General features: G+C 35.8%; 2 protein-coding genes across 6 annotated transcripts; one reads left to right on the forward strand and one right to left on the reverse strand.

The window, feature by feature from the left end:
* Positions 1-1,269: 1,269 nt before the first annotated feature.
* Positions 1,270-4,122, forward strand: LOC100810078 (transcription factor TCP3). 2 transcript variants are annotated; one of them, XR_001388755.3, is made up of 3 exons: positions 1,270-3,163; positions 3,210-3,650; positions 3,745-4,122. XR_001388755.3 is itself a non-coding variant. In XM_006582074.4 (2 exons), exon 1 carries the CDS (start codon positions 2,431-2,433, stop codon positions 3,604-3,606), a length of 1,176 nt encoding a protein of 391 aa, XP_006582137.1. In that variant the 5' UTR covers positions 1,270-2,430; the 3' UTR covers positions 3,607-3,650; positions 3,745-4,122. The 2 variants fall into 2 exon arrangements, 1 of the variants encoding a protein (XP_006582137.1); XM_006582074.4 differs by having other exon boundaries at positions 1,270-3,650.
* Positions 4,123-6,121: 1,999 nt separating this feature from the next.
* On the reverse strand, positions 6,122-10,570 carry LOC100810603 (protein IQ-DOMAIN 1). 4 transcript variants are annotated; one of them, XM_006582076.4, is made up of 6 exons: positions 10,410-10,570; positions 9,849-9,934; positions 9,438-9,611; positions 8,299-8,529; positions 7,824-7,937; positions 6,122-6,688 (listed from the first exon to the last, which is right to left on the reverse strand). In XM_006582076.4, the coding sequence occupies exons 2-6, from the start codon at positions 9,921-9,923 to the stop codon at positions 6,392-6,394; spliced, it is 891 nt and encodes a 296-aa protein (XP_006582139.1). In that variant the 5' UTR covers positions 9,924-9,934; positions 10,410-10,570; the 3' UTR covers positions 6,122-6,391. The 4 variants fall into 4 exon arrangements, with proteins under 4 accessions (XP_006582139.1, XP_040871994.1, XP_003525998.2 ...); XM_041016060.1 differs by having other exon boundaries at positions 8,299-8,526; positions 10,410-10,564; XM_003525950.5 differs by having other exon boundaries at positions 8,299-8,526; positions 10,259-10,416.
* Positions 10,571-11,445: the final 875 nt, after the last annotated feature.

Consider the following 11,445-nt stretch of genomic DNA (forward strand, 5'->3'; position numbering starts at 1 on the left):
GATATAGATACATAGAATCAAATAATTGATGGGTATATATGTATATTGCCAATTTTAATAACAAAGAAGATATTTATGATCGATGAGTTTCTTTTTTTCTTTTTAAAAAAATGAAACTATTTAACTTTCTAAGGAAAAGGACAAGCATGCAAAAACATAGGCAGAGTGTTCTAGAAAAGAAAGAGAAGGGAGGCCCTCAAGATGCCATCTACAGTAATAATTTCACAAACCATAAGAGAGGTGGGTTTTGGTGGAAGTAAATCTAGGCATCCATGTTACGGTTATGTTGCTTTTAAGCGAAACAAGAGAGAGAGAGAGAGGTGTGAAAGGGAAACCAGAAAAGCTTTGGCAAGGGTGTCCCTTTCAAAAGGTGTGGTGGAGGGCATGTAAAGGATCTATCCCTCAAAGGGCATCCCGACAAACACATTGCCCTGAGATAAAACTACTAAAATAACGGTTCTAACTTCTAACTAGCAAGTAAAATTCTAAGGATATAATGGAAGTTGTAACAACTAACAAGGTGTTTTTGATATTATTTTTTAATCAGAATTCAAATTTCATCTTAATAATATGGTAATACAAATTTGGCTTTTTTAAGCCATTGGGGGCAATTTTTTTTCCAAAATTACTGAATCAGTACACATTTTGAATTAATTTGTTATAAATGATAAGTCATAAAATGATGGACTTTGGAAGCAGAAGTTGGATGGATACATACGACTTCTTTTTTTCTTTTGTTTACTTAGTAGAAGTTGTAAGAATTACTATGACTTTAATGTGAAAAGTGATTGCATTCTTTATTACTTATCATTGAATGAAAATTAATTCAAAATGTGTTCTCATTTAATAAATTAGAAAAAAAAATTACCTACAGTTAGTAAAAAGCCTACAAATTTATATTAAGTATTAATACAATCTTTTGTATGAACATAAAGTATTTCTTTATAAAAAATTAATTACTAATTTCTTGACACATACAAAGATTCATTTAAACGGTTAATATCTCTAAATAAATGTTTTTCAGTACATATAGATCTAGTAATAAAACAGGTTACTTAAAAAACACAATTATTTATTAATCATATCATACCATGTTAATAAATATCAATATAAACTAGGGAAGTAACCATATTACACTCTGCTAGTAAATATTGACATAACTATAAAAGTAAAAGTCTAATTCTAATTGAAAAATAATTTAAAAAATACCTTAGTTAATGTATGTAAATTTTGTTACATGTACATGAATATATAAAAAAAAGGACCCAAATTAAGAGAAAGAGAAGAGTGAATGGGTGAAAGTTGAAAAAGGGGCAAGCATGAAGATTGAGCTAAGTTTGGAGATTGAATGAATTTTGTGTGTGTTGGTTGTATTGTGTATAATGTTGTGTGTAGTGTAGTGTAGTGTGGTAGAAGAACAGCAGCAGAAGAGGGGCAGTGATGCACTCACAGATATTTAACACCTCCATTCCGACCAAACACTGTCACCCTTTACCACTGCCATCATCAAGCCCTCTCCCATAGGGCCAGAATGAATTCCTCTTCCCTATAACTGTTATCTAGTGTCTGCCTATTGTGTTGCTGAGAGATATGAAAAATTTGTTAATTTTTTTGCAAAAAGACACGAGTTGGCCAAGACCAAGAGGGTATTAACCAACGCAACCGTATTGTGTAGTTTCAGTTTGGTTAGTACATTACATAAGTGTATAAAGGGAGCTCAATTAGCAAAAAGGCAAAAAAGTGGTGTGTGGAGAGAGAAATAGAGAGAGAGGGGAAACAGATGGGTTAGGCTGAAAAGGGAGTTGGTATAACATTGTTGGTTTGGTTTAGTTTAGTTTCCTCGGTAGAGAGGGCTCTTTTTTTTATTTTGGTGGTGATGGAAGTGGGAAAATTGAATGGCAGGAACTTTTTCAAGAGGCTGAAGCAAGTTTCAGAGTGGTGGCAGTTGCACAAGCAACAAGAAGAGAAGAAGAGTGGAAAGAAACAAAGCTGGGAGTGCAAGGAATCAACAACCCATTAGGAATAAGTGCAAAGCTTCATTAAAAGCTGGAAGAGGAAAATCACAACAGGGGTCTGACTCTGGATCCTCACAGGAATCATCATCATCATCATCATCTTCTGCAGCAACAACAACAACCACCTCATCATCCTCATCCTCAAAATCTGATTCTAAATTCAATAAGACATGTAACAGACCAAGAAGGAGAAAACCAAGAAGACCAAGAATCTCATTCTCATCCTCACCAATTCCATATCCAATTCCAACCTCTTCATCATCAACAAGAACAACAACAACAACAATCTTACACAGGTTTAGACACGGAGATCTTAAACCCACTCCAACCACCGAAGAAACGGTCTTGCCTACCGCCTCTTCCGCCGCCACCACCGCCGCCTTCGTCGCTTGCTTCATCCGAACATGCAAGAAAAATGGGAGAGCTACAACACCATCAACAACAGGCAGCAGCAGCAGCAGCACCGTCGAGAGCGGCGATGAGAGGCGTCGGCGGCGGCGAGATTGTGGAGGTGCAAGGCGGCCACATTGTCCGCTCCACCGGACGGAAGGACCGCCACAGCAAAGTCTGCACCGCCAAAGGCCCCAGAGACCGCCGCGTGCGGCTGGCGGCGCACACCGCCATCCAATTCTACGACGTCCAGGACCGCCTGGGCTACGACCGCCCCAGCAAGGCGGTCGACTGGCTCATCAAGAAAGCCAAGGCGGCCATCGACCAGCTCGCGGAGCTCCCGCCATGGAACCCCACTGCCACCTCAATGCAACCACGACAGCTGCCACAAGAAATCGTCCACTGCGAGAACAAATCTCTCGCGATGGACGATTCAATGACCGCTGCCTTCAGTAGCCGCGGCGAAAGCAACGCTTTCGCCTCCCACCAACAAGTGGAGGATAATGAAAATGCTAACAACATTAGCAGCAGCAGCGGCAACAAATACAATACCGGTTCTGGGTTTCTGCCCGCGTCTTTGGACACTGACAACATTGCGGAGACAATCAAGACTTTCTTTCCTGTGGAAGCGACCTCGACGTCGTTTCAGAGTTACCCGCCGGCGCCACCGGATTTAGGGCACCAAGATCTGCGGCTCTCGTTGCAGTCCTTTCAGGACCCTATTATGCTTCACCACCAGCCTCATAGCCACCACCAACCGGTTCTCTTTGCCGGAACCGCCGCCGCGGCGCTCGACTTCGACGGCGGTTCCGGCTGGTCAGAGCACCTGCACCAGCACCAGCAACAGAACCACCACTCGGAGGAACAGCGATTGCTCTATGCTGGTGGTAACAGTGGCCACGGCGGTGGGTTTGTGTTCAACACGCCGGCGCCGGTGCAGGTGCCGGCGTTTGGCCAGTTTTTTTCTCAGAGGGGACCCCTTCAGTCCAGTAACACCCCTTCGATTCGTGCTTGGATAGACCCTTCGGTCGATCACCACCACCACCACCATCACTACCTATCACAGTTGATCCACCAAGGATCCGTCGCCGGTGGCGGCGGATTCTCCGGCTTCCGCATTCCTGCACGAATTCAGGGTGAAGAGGAACACGACGGCGTGTCCGACAAGCCGTCCTCTGCTTCCTCTGATTCTCGCCATTGATTTGAAAAACACACATCAAAAACCCCAACTTTGTTCTCCCTCAGGTTCTCTCCCTTGACTCAATTCTAAAATCTCAATAAGGTTCTTTGTTTTTTTCTTACTTAATAATAAATTTCTCTTCTTTTATGGTTACTTTAGGGTTTGTGGGGTTGCATTGAAGATGGTTCAATTGATGGAGAGAACATGATTTTGGAAGATCATGATGAATGGATTTTCAAGCTACAACGGGAATTCAAGAAAATCTGAGGTGGATATTCAGGTTTTCCAATCCCTCGGTTTGTTATGCTTTTTATGTTCAACTTATGTTTTTCATGCTTAATTTAACTAGGACTAGGAGTATTGTGTTTCTTTTGTTTCTTCTGTATTGGAGTGCTATGTTTCTTTTGTTTCTTCTGTATTGGAGTGCTATGTTTCCCTTTGTTAAGTGATTGTGTCTTCTTTGTACTTCTTCAGTTTCGAGTTTCTTGTAGTGATCTGAAAAACATGCAAATTCAATAAAAGAGCTAGTTTGCTCTAGTTATTGTATATTTCCAAGTTAGTGCAGACCCATATGGAACAGAGTAATCCAAAATAAGCCGACATAGGAATTTTGCATCGTTTGGATGAGAGCAGCAAATGGTTTTGTTGGCTTGGTATGAATGTTGCTGTCATGTTTCAAATGAGAGAAAGAAGATAGTTTTTTATTGGAAGTAATTATATTCTCAGACATTTTTCTCACAACACTTTTTTAGACTTAATTTTTCTTTCTACTTTTCTATCATGTGACTCTACTTATCACTTTTTTCCTTCTCTTCTGATGTGGTACAAAGTGTGCTGAGAAAATTTTTAGGATTATGATTACTGTTTCATTGATTCCTAATCTTTGCATAAGAATGATTGTTGTTTTGTTCCTTTTTTACTACTTTCTAGTGCAACCATCCACCCATCACTAGACTCTAGCTTCCCCTTCCTGCTAAAACAATTGGAAAGAAATCTACAGCTTCATTACACCCATCTCTTTCTTGCTTCGATTTTGGGAGCATTTGACTGAGAAGTCATTGTCCGTGAACAGTAGAAAACTATTGACAAAGGAGAAAGGGTTGTGTGAGAGTTGATTCCTAGCTTGGTTAAAGGGCAAATATCCTAAATTCAGTATGGTTTGATGCTTTTCCTTTCACATGTCATAATTGTAGTTCTTCAGCTAGTTTAGTATGCTATGATAGTGACTGAAAGCTTGATTAGGAATGAAAAAGTTAACTTGACAAAGGACAACATCCCCAAGTCATCTTTGATGACCCACTCACCTACCTACTTAGTTAATGCAGAAGGTGATTTTAGTTTGAAATGAAAGCTTTAAACTTGTAGAATGGTTTTCTACCATGTAATTTTGAATTACATATGTTACCTTCTAGAAAAATATCAGGTGCTTTTTTGTTTGTTTTTAAGCCTTACAGCAGTAACATGAGGTAACTGTTTTGAGGGGTGGGGGGTATCTCTTGGTGGCAGAAGTCCATCATGACTCATGCTTTGGGTAGATAAATCCTAATAGGTAAGAACAAGTGGGAAAAGTAAAAAACAACATCTGCAAGGGGAGCCATGAAAAGGAGAGGGTGATGGATGAGCACAACCAAGCTCAATTATGAAAGAGTTCACACTATGAATACCACCACTGAAGTGTGATACTAATACACCTGTCTGTGGTCCCCTACCTAGTAATCTCAGAACCTCAAAGATTTTTTGTGATGTTCACTTGGGAATGCATTTCTTCAAGCAGATAATGAAAAATAAAATGATAAAAAAAATAAAACACTTGGGCTCTCTTGAGATCGTGGCAATTATTTTTTGGTAGTTAGTGCTGCTGCTAGTCGGTTGATAAATAAGATTACATGAAAAACAAAACCTCTAATGGGTCATCAATCCATCATACATCATACAACTCAGGTTACTATGTGTGGGAAGGTGGCAAGTATTTAATGAATATGACACCAAAGAGTGTCACCACCCTATTTCTTAAATTAAACTACCAGAAATCATCCAATGATATTCATATAATTAAATGCTAAAGCAGCTTAAGTATGTTACTCTAAATCAGAAATCACAGGTTTTTGACATGAGAATGGATGATAATACTTTTGCTGATTATTTTGGTTTAATATATAGTGGAGGGAGAGGGTTGATGATAGTCACTCAATTATTGCAATTGGGTATTTTTATCTTCTAAGAGAAAGAAAAACTATCCAATCTGAATCGTATATTTACCGTTTAATGATCATAAAATTATCTTTGGCCAACATTTGAATTACTGTTATCCTGAAACAAGGTTTCTAAAAAATAGTTTCGAAAGTGTTCACAACTGTAACGCGACTTTGTGATGTGAACTTAATTTTTTTAAAAAAAACATGGCATTGGGAAGATGCGAAGATCATCCATTACTGCGATATAAAAAAAAAAAAAAACACATTGAAACCGCAACCACTACTGCGATACAATTTAAAGTCATGCCTTGAATTGCAGAGGATAGTAGACCATTCTCATGTTTCAACCATTAAAAAAGACATGGCATTGGGAAGATGCGAAGATCATCCATGTTTCTAACTGATCATGAAAATACAAAATTACAAGTCTCCTAATTTAATGTACACACATCAGTTATATACTTTCTTCAAGCCAAATATGAAAAAAAAATGTAAAATGAAGGACAAGAAATACGATAAATAAAAAGGATGTGCCATACAAGGGACACGTCAAGTAATTGATTAATCACCATAGCTGACACAGGTGACAGCGTGGTTTATTTAGTGTTGTTCTAAGACAGCTCTGGAATATTGTTGTTTTCTTTTCCGTTTGACAACTCAGGCTTAGACAAGGGCACTTTTCTATTATTATTATTATTATTATTATTATTATTATAATTGTGGTCTTTTTTGTCTACTTTGCTTCTCTGTGGCTGGCCATTGGTTTTCTTTGTCATGGGGCCCTGAAAACGAACCCGAATTTCCCAAGGACGGGCTGCTACCCACCTCTCCTTCCAGCTCCAACCCCAGCTCTCCTTCCCTAGGCTGTAAGTAGCATGGCCCAAGTACTGGCTGCAATTGGGCCTCCACTGCAAACATGATGGGTGAGTTCACATGAGCGGGGTCAAATTTTGACTTTTGAAAATGGAAAATAAAAGAAAGGGTTTGACCCCATGGGAAAGAGAAATAAGAAACGTAAAGAAAGTGTACTATGATTTTTGGAGACGTGTAAGAAAAAAGAGAGGCAAATTCTAGGTTAAGAAACATAAAGAAACCTAAAAAAGTAAGATTTTTATAGAGATGAGGAAAATTGTCCTGCATGAGACTTTCTTTTACGTTTTCTTACAATTTATAGGTTAAAAAACATTAAGAAACCTAAAAAAGTAAAATTTTTATAGAGATGAGCAAAATTATCATGCATGAGACTTTCTTTTACTTTCTCTTGTCATCTTTACAGTAAATATTCTATCCATTTAATTTCTTAATCAATATATTAAGAGTATTGATTAACAAGATAAAAAAACGATAAAAGTGTATTTGATGTAAATTTAATGTGGATTAAACTTGCAACATACTTTAGTTTAAATTAAGAATTAAACCTAGATGTAGTTTCTTTGATGCATTCGTTTTTGCTTTTTAATTAGTATGAAAATTTGACCTCGTTGTCTGTGTAATAAAAGGTTTGCGTTAAAGGTTAACATAGGTTACCGAAGTGAAACTCAATATATGATTAGAGAACCGTACTAAATGCTTAAGTCTTAAATAAAAAATAAAACCTAGATATAGTTTCGTTGATCCATTTGTTACTGTTTTCTTATCAGAATTAAAATTTTACTTATGTAATTTGCCTAATAAGTGTTTGCATTAAAAGCCAATATAGATTAAATAAATAATATATTTTCTCAATGCTTTGAGGATGTAAAAGTCTCTTATATTATCATTCAATAACAATCTACTGTATTAAAACTTGTAAGTTTGTTAAGTTTTATAATAATAATGTTAAAGTCATACTAAAGATAATATTTATTAAGTTGATAATGTAAAATATTTTACCTTTGATAATCCATACCTCTTAAACTCAGATTATCTAAGTAAAACTCCACTGATTAAAATACTAAAAGCAGGTAACTAAGTGTATTAAGTTTAGTCATTAAATCAAGACTAGAGACAATTTTGGTTTGTCACTTTATGCATTTGGAGAATCTAAATGTGCAAGTTTTGGACCTGATGAGAGTAGGCATATGCCATAGCTCGCTCTCGTTTAACCGCTGCTTCTTCACGCTGATGTAACCTGGAAAGTATCTCTTCCATTGTTTCAGAGCCTCCACTCCATTCCACCTGACACGTAGATTTATGAACAAAACATGTTTTTCTTTGACACTGAGAATGACATGATTTGAAATATGTTATATTTTAGTGTGATAAATTTTAGTTTAAAAAATGATTTTTTTTTTTTAATTTTATATATTTTTCACTTTTTTAAAAATATATTTTTTTTTAAATTAACATTTGGGTCTGCAAACCGGTTTGTTTATCCGCCAACTTTTTCTAGCTAAATACGAACCTTAAAAAATAGTCCATTTAATTCATGGACTGGATTTATCTAGTCCATCTAAAATGTTTGCGGACCGGTATATCCACCCATAATTTGAACGTTGGTTGAAAACAAGCCACATTATGAATACGGCAGTAATAATACCTGGAGCTCATGAATCTTGGCCTCAAGTTTTAACTGGTTTTCCAATCTCTTTTGCTTAATCCTGGCTTCTGTTATCATATAGAGTCTGCGAGCTTTAATCTGGTCCTGCATTCTGCTCCAAGTATGTATGTAGTTTAGAGCAGTTACTGTTTGTTCTCTGGCCATGTGATCTTGAATCAAAGCCTCAAATTTCACTGCTCCTCTTAGATGGTGCAATGTTCTTCTTGCCTGCTTAGACAAAGAAGAGAGCTTAATAAGATTTAGTCAAAAAGATCAAATAAGAATACATGAATTTGAAAATCAGATGGGAGAAAAAAAAAAGTGCTCATAAGATGGTGCCAATTGTTGATTCATTGTTTTTCCCACCACAATTGAAAAAAAATAAAAAATTGGAACAGGGTCAGAATAGTACTGTGCAGATTTGATTCATTTCAATAGTCATCATGAGAATGTTTGTTGTACACATTGTACCAACAAAAAAGAATAGAAAACTTTTACCAGAAACAAAGGAATACAGAACTGTCTGATAAGGAATTCAATGTCATTATATTGCTTTTTGGTAAAATAAAAAAAGAAAATTGATTAATTATGAATTTAGCAGCCACATATATCCGATTACATGCAAATTATTCAGTAGTTCAAGGTAATGGAAATAATGATGTAATGGGAGCAAAATGTGGGGAAGGGTTTTGAGACATCAGAGAGAGATATTGTGAATTTTGACTTTTGCTTTGCTTTCCTTAAAAAAATTCTAACCTCTATCTGTTTACTCCCTATTAATGTAATACTAAATATAACATTATATTCAGAAGCTAAAATGAAAAATGTGACAGAAATGTACTAGAAATGCAGAAGATATAAAATTGACTTAGTAATAAAGGGAGAAGGAAGGAAATAAAAAAAAAATGTATCAGAAAGAGTTATTAGGTTTAGTTTAGTAGTTGGGAAGGGATTTAAGAGTTGAAGGGAGAAGGGGGGGAAGAGGTCGTGAGTTTATAAGGTTTGGCTTGGTGGTTGGAAAGGGTGTTTAAGAGTTAAAGGGAGAAGGAGGAGAGAAGCCGCTGGTTCAAATCCTCCCCCTAATTCTCTAACAAAAGCTAACAATTAATATTGACGGATAAAATAAAATAAAAATGTACCAAAAATGCACGAAATGCATTTTGAATCCGAGTAGCAGCAATATCTTCTATCAACCTCGTGGGAACTGTCCTTTCTACCGCCAAACCTTCACTAGGAATGCTAAGTGCCTCTTCAAGAGTGTCTTCTTGTTTCTCCTCGGAGGACTCATTTGATTTTTCAGGGGTAGATTGCACCTACCCAAAAGTGTGGCAGAAGCAATGGATGTGTCAAATAATGGCAAAAGTATAGAATTTAATGAAGAATTATTTTAATTACATTTCACAAAGACTCAGATCTTCCTCAGTGAAGAAACCCTTATAACATCATAGACAAGAAGCAGAAATTGTTTCCAAATTATCATATATATATATATATATATATATATATATATATATTATTTAAACTTTAATTGCAAAGAGACAAAAAATAACCTTTGCTAGTTTCGATTTATCTTCCTTCGGTTTCCTCAATCTAATAATCGCCTTAAACCATTTCTTTGGACTCATAATTTCTTTACCTGCAAAGAACATTCTATCAATTGATTGCAGAATTCATTCATAATTTGGCTTTAATTGATTTAGTCCATCTATTCTCAGTAAAATGCACAGGCTAGTCAAATTTTCCTTGAAGAATATGATAATTTCTCATATTGTTATAGAAATTGGTAAACCTTACTCTGTATCAAACTAAAGGACGTGACTCATAAGGTAGAGTATAGGAATTACTTCATAAAGTGGGAAACAGTAACTTTTACCAATGATTGAGATCATAATAATAGTATACATGCACATGTAAAACAAATTACAAAATGATTAAAATCTAAACTTATAAATAAATTTACCCATTAAAGTATAACATATGTAGCGCCCATATTCAATGACCATCCATATTTTGATCCTTCTAATTAATCAGAGCATCACCAAACAATGATCTACAATAACCACAACCGAATAGAGAGATGCAAAATAATGAAAATGGTAAAGGGAACATACCAGGCACAGAAGCAAAAGCTGACAAAAGAAACAAGTGGGTTGCTTTGAGAGGATAAACGGTGGACAGTTATATAACACGTAGAACATTTAAGACAAACCATAGAGAGTTCATAGCAAAGTGACAAACCAACCACACTGAAGAAGATATTTAATCTATTGGAAGATTAGGAGTCTCCAGAAAGGTAACGGAAGCTAGTCATATATATCAGTTGTGTTTTCTGAAAATGAAATTACAATTATATATACGGAACAAAATTTATTGAGATGCTGGTGAGTTGTGACTATTGAAGTACATACATTTTTTTTTACCATGTTAAAGTAAGAAGTATCTATTAATTTAATTTGTCAATCACTAATCTTTATTAAAAAATTTAATTGACTTTGCTCAAGAGATCTGAACTCGAACCAATGTAATTATTGAAGTGCATACTTTAATATTTAGTTAAATTAAAGCACTCAAAGTATTTAAAATAAATAACTACACCATTTTAAGGTGAAGTAGGATCCAGTCTGTTCGGCCCGAGATACCGTAGTTGGTCTATTCTCAAATCATGTAAATGCTAGTTGGCTGTTTTCATCATCTCTCGTGCTTTAAAGGAGTTGCTAGGTTACTCATATTTATGGACAGCTTTAGTTGTTAAACATTTATGTTTGGTTAGGATTAATGTTTTTACTAAAAATCCTTTAAAAAAATGTTTTACTAAATCAAATTAAACCGATAGCATGAACTGGTCATTTTTTTGGGTTCGAATATGATTTGATTTAATTAGGGTTTAAGTAATTTAACATTTGAATTAAATGAATAACGAGTTAAAAGTCTTGTGAGAAATGTTACCAACATCATCCCTAAGAACTCGTTTGGTGGTCGATCATAATATAATACATTTTAATAACTATCATATTCTATTTAAATTAGTTGTTTGGTCCATTGACTTCCACCCCAATCGTATTTTTTTATAAGGGAGGGGAAGCTTGTAGAAAACAAAAGAATATGATTAGGGTGGTAGCAAGTCAAGTCAAGTCAAACTTTGGATGA

The sequence above is a fragment of the Glycine max genome, chromosome 6, assembly GCF_000004515.6.
Source record: "Glycine max cultivar Williams 82 chromosome 6, Glycine_max_v4.0, whole genome shotgun sequence".
NCBI lineage: Eukaryota > Viridiplantae > Streptophyta > Magnoliopsida > Fabales > Fabaceae > Glycine > Glycine max.

Bases quoted from the DNA above. Each gene is read 5' to 3' on its own strand.
- LOC100810078 (XM_006582074.4), top strand. From the start codon at position 2,431: ATGGGAGAGCTACAACACCATCAACAACAGGCAGCAGCAGCAGCAGCA.
- LOC100810603 (XM_006582075.4), bottom strand. From the start codon at position 10,301: ATGGTCATTGAATATGGGCGCTACATATGTTATACTTTAATGG. The intron at 8,530-9,437 runs GTACATTTTTAT...TCTTTGTCTAAG, and splicing joins ATGCATTTCGTGCATTTTTG to CAGGCAAGAAGAACATTGCA. The intron at 7,938-8,298 runs GTATTATTACTG...TCTACGTGTCAG, and splicing joins CCAAGATTCATGAGCTCCAG to GTGGAATGGAGTGGAGGCTC.